The sequence below is a fragment of the Hemiscyllium ocellatum genome, chromosome 6 (genome assembly GCF_020745735.1).
Source record: "Hemiscyllium ocellatum isolate sHemOce1 chromosome 6, sHemOce1.pat.X.cur, whole genome shotgun sequence".
NCBI classification, from domain to species: domain Eukaryota; kingdom Metazoa; phylum Chordata; class Chondrichthyes; order Orectolobiformes; family Hemiscylliidae; genus Hemiscyllium; species Hemiscyllium ocellatum.
In genome coordinates, this window is record NC_083406.1 from 61,308,857 (window position 1) to 61,327,956 (window position 19,100).

General features: G+C 41.4%; 1 protein-coding gene across 2 annotated transcripts in view; it reads left to right on the top strand.

Moving 5' to 3' along the window:
* dlg2 (discs, large homolog 2 (Drosophila)) overlaps positions 1 to 19,100 on the top strand; it is an 876,537-nt gene that overhangs the window by 219,947 nt on the left and 637,490 nt on the right. For both annotated transcript variants that reach the window (XM_060825990.1, XM_060825991.1), the window contains exon 4: positions 13,875 to 13,991. In XM_060825990.1, the coding sequence (XP_060681973.1) occupies positions 13,875 to 13,991 (117 nt within the window). The remainder of the gene's footprint in view (positions 1 to 13,874; positions 13,992 to 19,100) is intronic.

Below are 19,100 nucleotides of genomic sequence, written 5' to 3' on the forward strand. Positions count from 1 at the left end.
TCATCAGCTGCCATCCTGAGAAGGACCCTTTTATCCCCACTTTCTGCTTCCTGCCAGGCAGCCAAGTTTCTATCCATGCTAGCACCTTGCTTCTGACAACATGGGCCCTTGTTTTACTCAGTAGCCTCCTGTGCGGCACCTTGTTAAAGGCCTTCTTGAAGTCCAGGTAGATAACATTCATTGGCTCTCCTTGGTCTAAGCTGCTCATTACTTCCTCAAAGGATTCTAGCAGATTTGTCAGGTATGACTTCCCATTAATGAAACCATGCTGACTTTGCCCTACTTTATCACATACTTCCAAGTATTCAGAAATCTCATCCTTCGCAATGGATTCCAAGATCTTACTCACAACCAAGCTTGGGCTAATCGGTCTGTAATTTTCTATTTTTTGCTTTCCTCCCTTTTTAAGTAGGGACAAAGTAAAAAAAAAAATCGCACAAAATCAGGTTATAGTCCAAGAGGGGGTTTATTTGGAGTCACGAGCTTTCGAAGCGCTGCTTCTTCAAGTGGCTGTGGAGCAGAATCATAAGACACAGACTTTATAGCAACAGGATTGCAGTGTCATGGAATGTAATATTAAACAAATTTAGCTTAAGTCTTTCATCTCTTAGAATGGCCATGTGAGTTTTGGTTCCTTCATATATAAATCCCAGAACTTTTTTAAAGATACATTTTCAAGATAGCTTTTAATAATAGAAGTCATCTCAGCTCAGATAATGCATTCAAGGTATGAAGTTAAATTCTGTTTGTGTCCCAATGTTAAGTCAGGCTGATTCTATTTCTAAGGTGGGAGTTACAGAATCTGACATGGATTTATGCAGTTTGTGAGCAAAGTAAAATGTAATTCTGCAAGTCCAAATTCACCGCACATACTTATACGTGTGTGTTTGTGTGTGCACGAGAGACCGAGTAAGTGTGCTCGTCTATGAGAGAGTGTGTGTCTGTGTCTGAGTGTAATCAGGTATACGTCTGTGAGAGAGTGAGTGTAGGGGTTGTGTGTATGAGCATATGAGAGAGAGCTTGTGTATGAGTGGGTCTGCAGGAGTGTGTGTGTGTGTGAGAGAGAGTGTATATAGTGTAGTGGGGTCACCTGTAGTGTGACGTGAACCCAAGGTTCCGGTTGATGCCATCCTCATGGGTACCAAATGTGGCTATCAGCCTCTGCTCGGCCACTTTGTGTTGTTGCTTGTCTGGAAATCCGCCTTGCAGGATGGTCACCTGAAGGTCCGAGGCCGAATGTCCCAAACCGCTGAAGTGTTCCCCAACTGGGAAGAACACTGCTGCCTGTTGTTTGTTGTGCGATGTCCATTCATCCGTTGCCGGAGACTCTGCTCAGTCTCACCAATGTACCATGCCTCAGGCCATCCTTGCCTGCAGCATGTGAGATAGACAATGTTGGCCGAGACACATGAGTACCTTCCACATACATGATGGTATCCTTGTCGACACTCTGATACATCTCGCAGAGTCTGCCGTGACAAGGTTGTATGGTGTTGTCCTGGAGGTCAGGCAGTTTGTTGCGAACACTGATCTGTTTAAGGTTAGGCGGTTGTTTAAAGGAGAGAAGTGGGGATGTGGGGCATGCACCCTCTCTCAAATGTATACCCCATTACACTCACACACAGACACACACTGTCTTACAGGCACTCACACCACCACACATGCATATGCTGATTCGGTCTCACATATAAGTTTGTGGGGTGAGTTTGTACTTGCAGAATTACATTTTATTTTGCTCAAAAACTGCATAAATCCATGTCAGATTCTGAACTCTCACTTTAGAAGTAGAATCAGCCTGACTTAACATTGGGACACAGACAGATCTATTGTTAAAAGCTATCTTGAAAATGTAACTTTAAAGAAGTTCTGCGAGTTACATATGAAGGAACCAAAACTAACATGGCCATTCTAAGAGATGAATTTGTTTAATATTGCATTCCATGACACTGCAATCCTGTTGCTATAAAGTCTGTGTCTTATGTTTCTGCTCCACAACCACCTGATGAAGAAGCAGCGCTTTGAAAGCTAGTGACTCCAAATAAACCTGTTGGACTATAACCTAGTGTTGTGTGCTTTTTAACTTCGTTCGTCCCAGTCCAACACTGGCATCTCCAAATCATTGAAACAGGGATGTCATGTTCACGATTTTTCCAGTACTCTGGGACCCTCCCTGATTCTAGCACTTCCTGAAAGATCACCACCAATGCTTCCATTACATCTTCAACTATTTCCATTAGAACTCTGGGGTCTCGTCCACCTTGTTCAGTTGAGTTATCCACTTTCAGGCCATTCAGTTTTTTTAGCACTTTCTCCTTGGTGATGGCCACTATATTCAGCTTCTCCCCCCCTTTACTGTCTTGAAGTTTTGGGATATTACTTGTGTCTTTCACCGTGAAGACTGACACGAAGTAATCATTAAGTTCCTCGGCCATTTCCTTGTTCTCCACTACCATCTCTCCAGCATCATTTTCCAGCAGCCCAATGTCCACTTTTGCCTCTCTTTATATCTAACAAAAGTCCTACAGTCTTTCTTATATTACTGGCTATCTTACTCTCATATTTAATTATTAGATTAGATACCCTACAGTGTGGAAACAGGCCCTTCGGCCCTACCAGTCCACATCGACCCTCCGAAGAGTAACTCGCCCAGACCCAGATCTTCTCCCTCATTTCTTTGTTTGTTCCCCTTTGTAAGCTTCCCAATCCTCTACTTCCACTGCCCTTCACCACGTTATATGTTTTCTCTTTTGCTTTTATGCTATCCCTGACTTCCCTAGTTAGCCATGGTTGCCTCAGCCTCCCTGTACCATGCTTCTTTTCTCTCTGGTGAAATCTTTGCTGTGTCTCCTGGATTGCTCCCAGAACTCCTGCCATTGCTGTTCCGCTGTCTTTCCTGTTAGGCTCCTCTCCCAGTCAATTAGAACATCGAACAGTACAGGCCCTTCAGTGTTCAATGTTGTGCCAGCCTTTTATCCTACTAAGATCAGACTAAGCTACATACCCTTCATTGTACTATTTTCCATATGCCTATCCAAGATTTGTTTAAATGTCTCCAGTGTATTTGACTGCTGGCAGTGCATTCCACACACCCACCACTCTCTGTCTAAATCTTCCTCCAATTACCTTGAAATTATGCTCCCTCATGATAGAAATTTCCACCATGGGAAATAGTCTCTGGCTATACACTTTATTTATGCCTATCAACATCTTGTACACCTCATCCTTCTTCGCTCCAGTGAGAAAAGCCGTAGCTCCCTCAACCTTTCTTCGTAACACATGTCCTCCAGTCCAGGCAGCATCCTGATAAATCTCCTCTGCACTCTCTTGAAAGCTTCCACATCTTTCCCAAAATGAGACGACTAGAACTGAACACAATATTCCAAGTGTGGTCTAACCAGGTCTCTGTAGAGCTGCAGCATAATCTTGTGGCTCTTAAACTCAATCCTCTTGCTAATACGTCTTCTTAACAACTGTATCAACTTGGTAACAACTTTGAGGGATCTGTGAACATGGACCCCGAGATCCCTCTGTTCCTTCATACTGCCAAGAGTCCCGTCTTTAACCTGTATTCTGCATTCAAATTCAATCTTCCAAATTGAATGTCTTGACACTTTTCTAGGTTGAACTCCATCTGCCACTTATCATCCGAGTTCCTTTTATTCAGCTGTAATACCTTTGATTCTATCTTCTCCCTCTCAAATTGCAGAGTAAATTCAATCATATTATGACCACAGCCTCCTCTGTTCCCCCGTGGGCTCCACCACAAGCTGCTCCAAAATGCCACCTCGTAGACATTCCATAAATTCCTTTTCTTAGATCCACTTGCCAACCTGATTTTCCCAGTCCATCTGTGTATTGAAAGCCCCCATGATCACTGTAACTTTGCCTTTCTACATATCTTTTCTGTCTCCTTGTGTATCTTGTGTCCTAGCTCCTGACTGCTGTTTGGAGGTCTGTACATAACTCCAACTATGTTTTTTTTACCTTTGCTGTTTCTCAATTCTACCCACACAGATTCTACACCATCTGACCCTACTTTGTTTCTTCCTATTGATTTCATTTCATTTCTTACTAATAAGGCAATCCCACTCCCTGCGTCACCAGCCTATCTATTGGATAAGATGGATATCCTTGAATATTCAGCTCCCAATCCTGATCCCCTTGCAGCCACACCTCCGTGATGCCCACCACGTCATACTTGCCTATTTCGAGCTATGCCACAAGCTCATTTACCTTATTTCTTATATTGCGTGCATTCAGATATAACCCCTACAGTCCTGTATTTACTGTCCCTCTTCTCATTATCATTTGTTTGTCCAGTGTGTTTGAAGCTCTATTGCTAACCCTTTCCATACACTCTGTCCTATTGTGTCTGTGCTGGAGATTTTAATAACCTTTCTTGCGTTCTGCATTCTTATCAGCTCCTTTAATTCAAGTTTCCTAATTTCCCCTATAACTGAACCCTCCCGACTCTTATTTAGTTTAAAGTCCTGTCTACAACCCTACTTATGTAATTTCCTCGGACTCTGGTCCCAGCACAGTTCAGATGAAGACCATCCCATCAGAACAGGACCTTTCTCCCCAATACTGGTGCCAATGGAAACTCAAGCCCATTTCTCCCACACTAATCTATGAGCTACACATTTACCTGCTTAATCTTATTGACCCTGTGGCAATAGCTCATGGCTGAGGTAGTAATTCAGAGATGATTATCTTTTTGGTTCTGATTTTTTAAATTAGCTCCTAGCTGTTCATACTCCCTCAGCAAAACCCTTGTCCGAGTTTTAGTTATGTTGTTGATACTTAGATGGACCACGGCCACTGGATCTTTACCCTCTTATTCCAAGTTCTTCTGCAGCCCAGATGAAATATCTGAACCAGAGCACCAGGCAGGCAACACAACCATTGGGACTCTCTATGCTGTTCACAGAGAACAAATTCTGTGCTTTGAACTATACTATCCCCAATTATAACAACGTTTCTCCTCCACTTCTTGAATGGCTCCTTGCACCACAGTGCTGCAGTCAGTCATCTCATCCTCCCTGCAGTCCCCATTCCTGTCCATACAGGTTGCAAAACTCTTGATCCTGTTGGACAAGGACAGGGGCTGAGGCTGCTGCAACTCTACCTTCTGGAATCCTCTACCTGCCTTACTAATAGCCACACCCTCCTGTCCCTGACCAGTGGCTGAATTTGAGTTAGTTTGTCTAAGGGGTGTGACTGTCTCCTGACACAGACTCTCCCCCTTCCTGATGTGTCGCAATGTTTGAAGCTCAGAGTCTAGGTCATTGACTCTGAGCCAGTGTTCTTCCAGCAACCAACATTTACTACAGACAGTCACTGGGAACCACAATGGGGTCCACCAGCTCCTACATCATGCAGAAACAACACATGATTTTTATCCTTCAACCTTATTTAATTAGTTTTGAATTTGTTTTTTCGATGTTTATCTGTTTTTATATCTCTGCTATTACAAGTTGTAACCAAGAAATAAGTTATAACCAATAAATGAACAGGATTTAATTTAATTCAGATTCAAATTTAGCAGACCTATCTTTTACCTTCCATTCTGCAATACTGGTCCAATAAAAAAACACCCAATTAAGATTTATAAAAAAGATCACATTTCAAAACCAGTCAGCTTTGTCGATTCTCCTTTGTAGATTTTCCTTGGTTGTATTTTCTTCGGTCTTCTGCTGCACAATGTTTCTTCTGGTCAGGTAACTATCAAAGAGCTGCTCAGCTAGCAGTCTGTACTTGTTGGTGCTGTTTACTGTTCTCCCTAACTGTTCAAAATGTCTGGTATCATACCCCAAAAACATCGGTTTGATGTCAACCCAAACAGTAAAATTCAAATTCGATTGGATGTTGGTATCTGGGGCATAATTTAAATTGATTGGCTGAATTTGAATTTGTTCCATGGCAATGCATCATCAGCTATTTGTTTCAACCAAATGTTACATTTTAAATTGTTCAGCACATTCTGTGTTTTCAGCCAGTCTTTACCAGCTTCCTTTCTCTCTTAAAGATTCAATATACATCTACACCTGCATAACAGTAACATATTCTTTCCACATACTGGAGCCAGTCTTTAACAGCAGGATTGAATGAGTCAAGCTTCCCAAATAATGACATGATGTCAGAAGCGGTTATCCCAACTCAAACAAGACTGTTACAAACAATTTTTTTTAGGGGTGTGCTTTTCTTGTCGCCATTGAAATAACTCCACAAAGGATGGTATTCTGTCACCAGGTCACCCTTTATTTACATAGGCTCTGGACGGCCATCTCAGAGCAAGTCCCTAAGAGCTAGACTGTCTCTCTCTTCATTTTATCTATCAGCCAAGTCTCCCTGAATGGACTGGATTAACAGCCCCAATCATATTCTGTGATACCCACCTGGCTGACCTTGTTACAATCACGATAACCACAATGCCACAAAGGCCAGTACAAAGTCTTATGATCCTCATCTGCTGTTGATCAACTCTAAGGCAATTCTGGGTCTTGTGGGTGCTTTTGTGGTGCAGTAGTTTCCCTACTCCTGGACTGGGCGACCTGGATTCAAGTTCCACTTGCTCCAGAGATACATATTAACATCTCTGTTCAGGTTGATTAGGACAAAAAAAGTTAATGAAAAAGAAACTGTTCCTGTGATTCAGTGGTAGTTTCCTTACCTTTGAGCCAGGAGGCCCAGGTTCAAGTCCCATCTGTTCCAGGTATATGTAATAACATTTCTGAACACTTGTTAACACGCTTGAAGTATTTTTAACACATAAAGGTACTATTGATGCAAGCTTGTTGGAGGATAAGATACCATGGTGTCTGGGTGGGGGCGGAGTGGAGGTGTGGACTGAAGGACTGCACAGTGTCCATGAGGACTGCACATAGGAAAGAATAGGATTAAGGTACCAGGAATACCAACTCCCAAATTCTGGATCCAAGGTCATGGCATCAGGATTACAATAAGTCTAATGAGCTAAGTTGTCCATTCCAGTGAATATACTTTTGCATGACGCATTCCAACTAACATAAAATCAGTCTTTCACACTGTTGTATGCATAAAAAGCCTATTGCTCACCTGCAGCACTTGTTGCCACTATAGACTCATACCTGAGATCCAGATAACCCAGCTCATATCAATGTTGCCTCACAACCCATCTCTTGCTGCTTTCACAGGCTTACAGGTAATCTGGTATTCGCACAGCACCCAAATGTAACAGCCAGTTACATTTTGTTCTCTCTTGCAAGGCAAGGTGACACACAAGAGAAGGCAGCATAACCAGCAGCATCTCTGGACTCTCACAGAGAAGTTCTCTGTCTGTCCTATTGGGCTAGTTGTAATGCTGTCCAAGATGGCATCATGACCAAATTGTTTATGATGTGCTTTGGGTCTCCTGCTTCTCTGTGATACGCTCATAAACATGTACTCCCATTTCCATCACCACTCAGTTTCCCTCTTACGAACCTTTCTCTTCTGAGGACTTGTTTGCAGACATTTAAGAACAGCTACTGACCCAGCCACAGCACCCTAATGAGGAGAGGAGACCAAACATTAACGAAAAGGCCCAGTCCAATGATCTGAATCTGATTCTTGAGATTTGAGTAGTGCATGCGCCTGGGAGGCTGAAAGAGATATAGGACCAGCACATGGTTTGTTATTTAAACATGTGTAGCTTTCTGTCAGGCCAATGACAAAGAATAGATTGTTTGTCAATTGACCAGAATGTGATGAGATATTATAAAGGAGACCACTGATGGCCATGCCCACCGAGATGCAGGCCTGCCAGACACCCTCTATAACTGTCAAAGAACATGAAGGAGTCTGGCTTAAAAATGATAGAGCATATAGGAAACAGCTTGCCACAGTTCTACTTCACTTTACTATTGTCTTGCAGTCCCACTGGCTGTGCAGATGCTCTTCCTATATCTGTTAAAGCTTTATGTGCACAGGTAAGCACATCATGAGAATGCAGCAACACTCTCTGGCAAATACAGATATTCACCAAAATTCTTTCAACCACACTCCAGAGTACTTTCAGTTTGCTGTATAAAATATTCCTGCAAACTGAAAGCATCGCTCCTTAAAGAATCAAAATGCTAAGCCCATCTTGCAGATTATACATATTTGCAAAGTGAAGAATATTCCAGGTTTTTTGCAAGTTGCTTACTGAATTTTGAATCTTAATGGTACCATGTAATACTTGAAAGAGTTCCAAAAAGATTTTCAAGGATGTTGCCAGGGTTGGGGGGTTTGAGGTATAGGATCGAGGCTGAATAGGCTGTGGCTGTTTTTCCTTGAGGTCGGAAGCTGAGGGGTGTCCTGATAGAGGTTTATAAAATCTTGATAGGCATGGATAGGGGGAACAGTCAAGGTCTTTTCCCCAGGGTAGGGGAATCCAAAAGTAGTGGGCATACGTTTAAGATGAGAGGGGAAAGATTTAAAAATGACCTATGGGATGACCTTTTCATGCTGAGGGTGGTATGTGTATGGAATGAACTGCCAGAGGAAGTGATGGAGGCTGGTACAATTACACCATTTAAAAGACATCTGGATGGCTCCATGAACAGGAAGGGTTTAAGAGGCATATGGGCCAAATGCTGGCAAATGGGACGAGGTTTTTTAGATAATCTAGTCGGTATGGACAAATTGGACCGAAGGATTATTTCTATGCTAAACATCTCTATTATTGTATGATATATTTTATATATATATATAAATGAGTTAGAATTTTTGCATTTGAACAAGTGTTATATGCCTTTTCTATGTATCTGAAATGGTTTAATGATTAATGTTTAACAATTAATCTTAGTTCATGGGATGCTACATTGGGGCAAACATCCTTGCAAGTAGGTTTACTAGTGCTGTTGAGAGGAGTTTAAACTAGTCTGACAATGGGAGGGAACACAGAATATTGATGAAATGGAGACGCATCATGCTATTGCAAAGGAAGCAATCAGAATGAGTTCAATTCTGTTGAATGTGAGGATAGTAAGGCAAGGCTGGATGGTTTTTAACACTATCAATGTAATAGGTAAGACTGATGAGTGAATTTTGTTGCTATTCAAACAAACATGGTTGAGGAAAGGGCAGGACTGGTAACTCAACATTCTCAGCTATAGGGTCTTTAGGCAAGACAGAGGAGATATAAAAAAGATGATGGAGTAGCACTATTAATTAGGGAGCCAGTTACAGCAATAAGGAGAGATGGTATCGTGGAAATGAAACTGTGTAGGAATGTTAAGGGGGAAATCACATTACTGTGCATGAATTAGAGGCCTCTAAAGAGGCAGCAGGAAATAGAGGAGCAAATATATAGACAGTTCACAGAGGTGTGTAAGTGTAGTAATCAGGTAATTAGACCAACTATCCCAAAATAAATTGGGATGGTCATAGTATTTAGGGTTTAGTGGGGAATATTTCTTGAAATTTATCCAGGGGAGTTTTTTTTAATCAATATGTATAAGGCCTAACAAGGGCAATGCTGGATGCTGTTGTGGGGAATGAAGCCGGAGAGGTCTTCAATGTGGCAGCAGGGTAACATTTAACATTAGCAACAGTATGATTCAATTTTTTTATGGACAAGGAAAAAGACGTCTTGCAAAACAAGTCTTTGGATTGGGGGAAGACAGATTTTTAATAAAATACAGCAGGACCTGGCCAAAGTTGATTGGGAACAGCTCTTTGCAGGTAAATCTACAGCAGAGCAAAACTGGTAATGGGAGGTGCATTCAAAAAGGAGCTGAGGAAAGTATGAGGGAAATGTAGGAATAGTAAGTTCAGGGAACTTTGGATGTCTAGAGCAATTCAGGACTGGATGAGGAAGAAGAGAAAGCCAATTAGTGAGCAATTCAGTTACAACCTTAGAGGAATAAAGGAAGTGCAAGATAGACCTTAAGAAAGCAATTAGAAGAGCAACAATGGGGCATGAGAAAGGACTTGCGTACAGGATTAGGGAGAATCCTGAGATATTTTATCAATACATTAAAAGGAAGAGGTTAACTAGGGTTAGAGAAAGGTCCATTAGGGACGAAGATGGCAATCCGTGTGTAAATCCACAGCATGTTGGAATGGTGTTAAATAAATACTTCAAAGTTTGTGAGAAGATTTGTAGCTTGGGTGCTCGTTGTTGTGGTTCTGTTCGCCGAGCTGGGAGTTTTTGTTGCAAACGTTTCGTCCCCTTTCTAGGTGACATCTTCAGTGCTTGGGAGCCTCCTGTGAAGCGCTTCTGTGCTGATTCCTCCAGCATTTATAGTGGGGCAGGCCAAACAGAGAACAGCCAGGGAATTCCTAGAGGCATGGCACTCATCCACAAATTCTATCAACAGACAAATCGACCTAGACCCTATATACCGGCCACTGCAGCGGACAGCAACTGACAACCGGAAGCGGCAGATTCAAACCACTATAAATACTGGAGGAATCAGCACAGAAGCGCTTCACAGGAGGCTCCCAAGCACTGAAGATGTCACCTAGAAAGGGGACGAAACGTTTGCAACAAAAACTCCCAGCTCGGCGAACAGAACCACAACAATAAATAAATACTTCTCTTCGGTCTTCTCTCTAGAAAAGGAGAATGTGGATATGGAATTTAGGAAAAGAACCTGTGAGGAACTTATACAGTTTGATCTAGGAAATTGGAACGGGGAGAGTATGTCTGGGTGGAGAGGGTGTATTGAAGGCTTTGATGGGCTTAAAAATGCACAAATCACCTAGCTTGGATGAACTGCATACCAGGCTGCTGTGGGAGGCAAAGCAGGAAATTGCCAAGGCTCTGATACAATTGTTTAATTTCTATCTGGCCAAGGAAGAAGTGCCAGAGGGCTGGAGGACAGCTAATGCTTTTCAAGAAAGGTGGTAGAGATCAATTAGGAAACTAGAAACCAGTGAGTCTCATGTCAGTGGTAGGGAAGTAATTGGAGAAAATTCTGAAGGAGAGAATTAATAGCCACTCGGAAAAAACATGAGTTAATTAGAGATAGTTGGCATGGGAGATCATGCATAACAAATTTGTTAGAATTTTGTGAAAATTGTGATCAAGTGTGTGAATGAGGGATATTCTGTTGATGTTTTTATGGATTTTAGCAAAGCTGGGAGACTGATTGAGAAGGTTAAACTACATGGAGTTCATGGAAACGTGGTGAGTTGGTTAAGAAACTGGCTCACTAATAGGACACAAAGGGTAGTGGTGAAAGGCTGTCTGAGTGACTGGAGGCTGGTGTCCAGTGTTGTATCACAAGGCTCAGTACTGAGACCCTTATTGTTTGTTATAGGTGTAAATTATTATAAATAAAAATGTGGGAGGATTGTTAAGCACATTTGCAGATAGCACCAAGATTGTTAGAGTGCTTAATACTGAAGAAAATGGTTTTAGCTTATAGGAAGATAAGATAGGTTGACCACATTGGCTGAGCAGTGGCAGATGGTATTTAACCCGGGTATGTGTGAGGTAATGCGTTTCAGAAGAAGAAAAAGGTGAGGGAGGAATGAATGGCAGGACACTCGGTACAGTGGAGGAACATAGGGGATCTTGAAGTTGTTATTCAAAGATCTCTGAATTTGGCATAACATGTGAATAGGATAGTTAAGAAGGGATATTTGCTTTCATCAGTTGTGGCATAGAGTAGAAATTTACTTTCATGTGTACTATATGAGTGTGTTTTCCTGACCGGGGAGAAAGACTCATGAGGCAGACAAGATGCAGGCATCTGGCAGACTTTTATTCAAGCAAAAACTGGTTAATGCAGGGTGAGGGTCAAAAGATATTCCCCAGATCTGGCTTTGAAGTGAGAACACAATTGTTCCCTTAATCTTCAACTCAGATTGGAAGAGAGATCAATGTGAGAGTCTGATTTTTACAGTAAAAAGGCAGTACTTTTATACATTTTGTGTTACGATGATCATACACAAAGTGGTTACTGTGCCTGCCCATTTCTCTCTATGGGACCAATCCTGTAAAACACCTGATCAATGATGGACATTTTTATAGACAACCCAATGTTCCCTTAGTCTCCTAACAATTATTGTAATCTCTAGTCCTTGAGATCTTTCTATGTTGCATCCCAATATTACTCGCTGTTCTCTTTTGGTCATGTCCCTGGCTTGCTTATCTCTGAAGACTGCTTGAATTCTATTTTCATTGTACATCCGATCGCTATCAAATTCCATTACTTATATAAAAGGCAGTTGATTCTGTGATAGAATTTATGATATTAATTTTATTACAAAATTTTGTAATTAGTTCTATTGTTAATACTCTTTAGCTAATGAGACAAGATATGCCAGAGCATCTCTTTAATGTTTTCCCTTATTGCGTTCATTATAAAATTTTATAAATACGTTGGAATCTATCTCTGATTATTCGTATTGTAAATAATTTCAAAGAAATAGTTAATTTCTTTAAGATAATTTCAGTTGCTCTTTTTATGGCTGAACACATCCTTTCTGTAATGAGATTGGAATTAATTACTTCTACTTTAGTGATCTTTCAAATATTTTTGTGAGTTCCAATTCTGCTATTTATTCTATGTTTGTTACAAATCTTTGAATGGTTTATCCTTGAATCTCCTTATTGTGATGTCTCTGCATTCTTTGGAATCTTGCTGTTCAGATAGTTCTCTCTTTTGTCTCGAATAACTCCTTTCTCAGAGGCATTATTGTTTTTCACTTAAATGCTGAAGCAGGCTTTTTAAAACATTTCAGCCATTTTTTGTTTCTTAAAAACAGGCAGTGCAAGAAGGCCATTTTGTGTCTCTTAAATATGGAGGCAGTTCGAACATGTACGTTTACACAGAAAATACAGTGACATGTTTTATATGTCGACCCAACACGGTACCTACAAATAAGAGAAAGGAGATAACTTTGGAGTTGTACAGAGTGTTGCTCAGGCCACAGCTAGAGTACTATATGCAGTTCTGGTGACCTCAGTACAGGAAAGATGTGATAGCACGAGAGCGGCTTCAGAGGAGGTTCACCAAAATGTTGCCTGGGCTGGAGAAATTGAGCTATAAGAAGAGACTAGGTAGGTTTGGATTGTTTTCTTTAAAGCAGAGAAAGCAGAAAGGGCCACGAGAAAGGTGTATAAGGTTATGAAGGGTATAAACAGGGTGGAGAGGTAGCAGCTGTTCCCCTTGGTTTAGGGGTCAATCATGAGGGGGCATAGTTAAAGGGTAAGGGGTAGGAGATTCAGATGGGATTTGAGAAAAGCTTCTTCACTCACAGAGTGGTGAGAATCTCCACTCCTGGGAAGGTAGCGAAGGCAGGAAACCTCCAACCTTTTAAACAATATTTTGAATGGACCCTTGAAATATAATATTGAAGGATAGGGGAAAAGTGCAGGAAATTGGGATTTTCATGGTAGTTATTGTCAGTGCAGCCTTGATGGGCTGAAGGGCCTTTCTTTGTTCTCTGACTCTATGACACTGTTAGTTGAGTATTCATCCTGTATTTCCTTGCTATCCCACTGTTCAGTATTCTTGCTGCATCTCCTTGCCAACAATTGCCCAACCTATCAGCAAGCTCTTATGACGCTGTATAAATTGCTGTTCCTTTTTAAAGTCTTATTTCTTGCATCCTGGCCTGATGAGTGCGAGGTGAAGAGCTTAAACTTATTTCATCTTTTTTGTGAAGTTCTACGCAACCAAGCAATTGTATTTATAAACAGTGTGGAAGTTATAATTTATCTTTGGCAAACATTTTGTTTGGTACATGGAGTAAAACATTGATCAGATAGGTTCCTGTGGAGTTCCAGATGCAACCTGATCAATTGCAAGTAAAGATCAAAAATGTTTCATGGCCATCACGTACTAGGATAGATGCTGAAGCAGTCTCAGACTATGTCTCTCTGTTATGACATCGCTCTTGCCTCTGGTTATTAGGTTTGTCCCTGTGATGTCCAAGCCCAGCTGCTTGACTTGACTGACATGGAAGAACAGCCATGTGATCTGGAGCTTGAAGATGCTGTGAACTTTAAAGAAGGCACAGAATCCCATCAGGTTAGTTCTGACATTGACCAGTGTAAGGAGAAGATATGATGCTCCTGAACCTGTAAAAATCATCCAACCCCTTCCAGGTATTGAAATCACCTTCAAATTAACAAGACTTCAAAACTGACCACCTAACAATAAACCTCAATACACCATCAAATAACTAGTAGCATAAAGTATTTCTCTTTTCTTGGAGATTTACATTATGTTTTCAGAATTTGTAAATTATTCCTACAAGGCTCGTGATGCCACAGATCACATCAAGTTTCCTTTTTACTTCCTAGAAGTTAACTAACTAATTCTAACTAATTAACTTTAATTTGATATAATTAAAGTTGGATCTTTCAGTTGAAGTGTGGAAAGATAATACAATTCATTTCTTAAACTCTGGACATTCAAAAGCACTATATGACCACTAAAAAAAACTTTTTAAAGTGTAGGAACTGCTGGAAGAAGCACAACCGCCAAATTGTGTATGTAAGGTGAGGGGTAAGTGTTGACCAGGATTGTCCTTCGTCTTTCAATATGCCTTGATAATTTTTCATTTACCTGAGAGAGCCAACTTGGTTTAATGTCTCATTTAAAAGAGCAGGTCAACTAATAGCAACTGGAGGGAGGATAGACTTGGTGGCAGCTGTTGAAAAATTATGAAGAGTTTGAAGTCAATTGCTTCAGTTTTTCCAAGACGTAACTGGAGGAAACTGAAACTCATTCACGGTTGGATATCAAAAAGTCAATCTGGCAACCCTAAGGCAGTGAATGATCAAAAGAGGTGGTCAGAGCTCAAGTCTGATGTGACAGGCATACCTATGAAGGCTACTCCCTCCTTGTCTTTGGATGATGTTGAAAAGGGACAGCATGAAAATGCCGAAATGGAGCACAGATGGGTCCTGAAGACAACTCCTGAAGTGGAATGATAAACCTGAACTATATATGCTCTGCCTATAATGGGTTATTTACCAATAGAACTCAGTCACCGTGGTCCCGGAGAATTCGTTAATGGAGTGAGGAGAGAAGTCAGAAGAGATCTCTTTATCCAGCATATTGCTGTAAAATAAATAAGTAGTTCCTTATAATGGAAAGGTAAGTAATACTTAATTTGAAAGGATAAAGGTACATGAGAAATGACAGACCATGTTCAGTGGCGTTAGTGGGATCAGTTTTGGGTTACCAGAGGAAAGAGCCAGCATAACCTCATGAATCAAATTGTTTATTCCTGTTCTGTAAGTTTATGTAGTTCTTGTGAGTTAATAGTACCTAAAAATCCAAGTACAGAAGAGATTTGATTGTCCAGCAAAGTAAATAGAAACAAAACTTGCTATAACAAGCTTCCCACCTTAATTTTGATATTTTACTTTACCTTATGTTAGCTGGATTTTCCAGGCCTTAAGAAGAGAGTACAAATACAAAGTTTAATACTGGACTGAAGGAAGGTCTTGAATGTGCTTTCGAGGAAGTCCATATTCGATCACTATTGCACATAAATTACATCACTACTACTGAAACTAAATGCAAGTTTACTATATTTGTAAGATAAGCACAAAGCTTAGTATATGCTAAATGTTTATCCATAATGGTAGACATAGATAGAACAAAGAGCATTACAGCGCAGTACAGGTCCTTCTGACTTCGATATTGCACCAACCTGCGGAACCAATCTGAACCCCATCTAGCCTACATTGTTCCATTTTCACTCCTATGTCTATCCAATGATCAACTTTAATGCTGTTAAAGTTAGCGGGTCTACTACTTTTGCAGGCAGTGCATTCCACTCCCCTACTACTTTACGAGTGAAGAAACTACCTCTGACATCTGTCCTCTATCTATCACCCCCCAATTTAAAGCTATGTCCTCTTGTGCTAGCCGTGGAAAAAGGGTCTCACTGTCCACTGTATCTAAACTTCTGATTGTCTTGTATATCTCAATTAAGTCACCTCTCAACCCCCAAATGAAACAGCCTCAAGTCTCTCAGCCTTTCCTCATAAGACCTTTCCTCCAGACCAGGCAAAATCCTAGTAAATCTCTTCTGAACCCTCTCCTGAGCTTCCACATCCTTCCTATAATGCGGTGACCAGAACTGTACGCAATATTCAAAGTCCGACAACACCAGAGATTTGTACAGCTGCAACATGACCCCATGGCTCTGACACTCGATCCCTCTACCAATAAAAGCTAACACACCACATGCCTTCTTAACAATTCTATCAACCTGGGTGACAACTTTCAGGGATCTGTGTACATGGACAACGAGATCTCGCTGTTCATCTACACTGTCAAGAATCTTACCATTAGCCCAGTACCCTTTATTCCTGTTGCACATTCCAAAATGAATCACCGCACACTTTTCCCCATTAAACTCCATTTACCACCTCTCAGCCCAGCTTTTCAATTTATCCATCTCCCTCTGTAACCTACAACATCCTTTAGCACTACCGACAACTCCACTGATCTTAGTGTCATTTGCAAATTGTCTAACCCAGCCTTCTATGTCCTCATCCAGGTCATTTATAACAATGACAAACAACAATGGCCCCAAAACAGATCCTTGCGGTACACCACTAGTAACTGAACTGCAGGTTGAACATTTCTCATCACCCTCTATCTTCTTTCAGCTGGCCAATTTCTGATCCAAACTGCTAAATCACACTCAATCCCATCCCTCCGTATTTTGTGCAATAGCCTACTGTGGGGAACCATATCAAACGCCTTACTAAAATCCATATACACTGCATCAGTTGCTTTACCCTCATCCACTTGTTTGGTCACCATCTCAAAGAGCTCAATAAGGTTTGTGAGGCACGACCTACCCTTCACAAAACCGTGTTGACTATCCCTAATCAACTTATTCGTCTCTAGATGTTCATAAATCCTGTCTCTTATAACCTTTTCCAACACTTTACCCACAACTGAAGTAAAGCTCACTGTCTATTATTACCAGTGTTGTCTTTACTCTCCTAGAACAAGGGAGCAACATTTGCATTCTCCTGTCTTGTGGCACTATTCCTGTAGATAATGATGACGTAAAGATTAAAGTCAAAGGCTCTGAGATCTCCTCCCTGGCTTCCCAGAGCATCATAGATCCCATCCAGATCAGGGGACTTATCTATTTTCACACTTTCCAGAATTGCTAACACCTCCTCCTTTCTAATGTCAATCCCACCTAGTCTAGTAGCCTGTATCTCAGTACAGTATTCTCCTTGACAACTTTGTCTTTCTCCACTGTGAATACTGATGAAAAATATTCATTTAGTGCTTCTCCTATCTCCTCCACACACAACTTCCCATTACTATCCTTGATTGGCCCTAATCTTTCTCTAGTCATTCTTTTATTCCTGATATACCTATAGAAAGCTTTAGGGTTTTCCTTGATCCTACCTGCCAAGACTTCTCATGTGTTCTCCTCGCTCTTCTTAGTTCTCTCTTTAGATCTTTCCTGGCTAACTTGTAACTCTCAAGCACTCTAACTGAGCCCTCACGTGTCATCCTAACATAAGCCTCCTTCCTCTTGGCATGTGATTCAACTTCTTTAGTGAACCACAGTTCTCTCACTTGACCACCTCCTCCCTGTCTCTAAGGTACATATTTGTCAAGGACATATAGTAAGTGTTCCTTGAATATGCTCCACATTCCAATTGTGCCCACCCACCACAGTTTCCTTCCCAATCCTATGCATCCTAAATCTTGACTAATCGCATCATAATTGCCTTTACCCAAAGCAAGAGTTATTGCCCTGTGTTATATATCTGTCCCTTTCCATTGCGTAAGTAAACACAACCAAATTGTGGTGACTCACCAAAGTGCTCACCTACCTCCAAATCTAACACCTGGCCAAGTTCATTACCCACTACAAAATCCAATGTGGCGTTGTCCCTTGTTGACTTGTCTACATACTGTGTCAGGAAACCATCCTGCACACATTTGACAAAAACTGACCCATCTAAAGTGCACGAACTATCGTATTTCCAGTTAATATTTGGAAAGTTAAGGTCCCACATAACAACCACTCTGTTACTCTCGCTCCAAACCAGAATTATCATTGCTATCCTTTCCTCTACATCTCCGGAACTATTCAGAAGTCTATATAAAACTCCCACCAGGGTGACCTCACCTTTCCTGTTTCTATCTCAGTAGATGAATCCTCAAACATCCTTTCTGCTACTGTAGTACTGTTCTTGACTAACAATGCCACACCTCCCCCTTTTTTACCATCTTCTCTGTTCTTACTGAAACATCTAAATCCCAGAACCTGCAACAGCCATTCCTGTCCCTGCTCTATCCATGTCTCTGAAATAGCCACAACATTGAAATCTCAGGTGCCACTTATGCTGCAAGTTTAAACGTCTTATTCAGCTTGTTCCTGACATTGAAGTTGACACACTTCAAACCACCTTCCTGCTTGCCATATTTTTGACCTCACTACTCTCAACCTCCTGGACACTGGAACTTCAATTTAAGTTCTCATCCCACTGCTGAATTAGTTTAAACCCTCCTGACTGTATTAGCAAATTTCACTCCCCCCCGGGATATTGGTACCTCTCTGGTTCAGGTGTGGACCATCTTGTTTGTAGAGGTCACACCTACCCTAGAATGAACCCCAATTATCCAGGTATCGGAAACCCTCGTTCTTGCACTACCCCTGTAGCCATGTGTTCAATTGCTTTCTCTCCCTATTCCTTGCCTCACTAGCATGTGGCATGGCCAACAAACCAGCGATAACAACTCTGTTCTAGCGCTAATCTTTCACCCCAGCTCACTGAATTTCTGCTTTAAATCCCAATCCCTTTTCCTACCCATGCTCTTAGTGCCTATGTACATCACAACTTAGTGCTGCTCCCCCTCCCCCTCGAGGAACCTGAAAACACGATCCGAGACATCACAAACCCTGGCACCTGGGAGGCAACACACCAACTGTAAGTCTCTCTTGTTCCCACAAAATCTCCTATGTGTCCACCAACTATGGAGTCCCCAGTGCCTAATGCTCTGTTCATGTCTTCCCTTTCCTTTTAAGCAACAAGAACAGATGCTTTGCCAGAGACATTTAACCCATGGCTTATCCTGGCAAGACCCCCCTCCAACAGTATCCAAAATGGCATACTTGTTATTGAGGGGAACAACCAC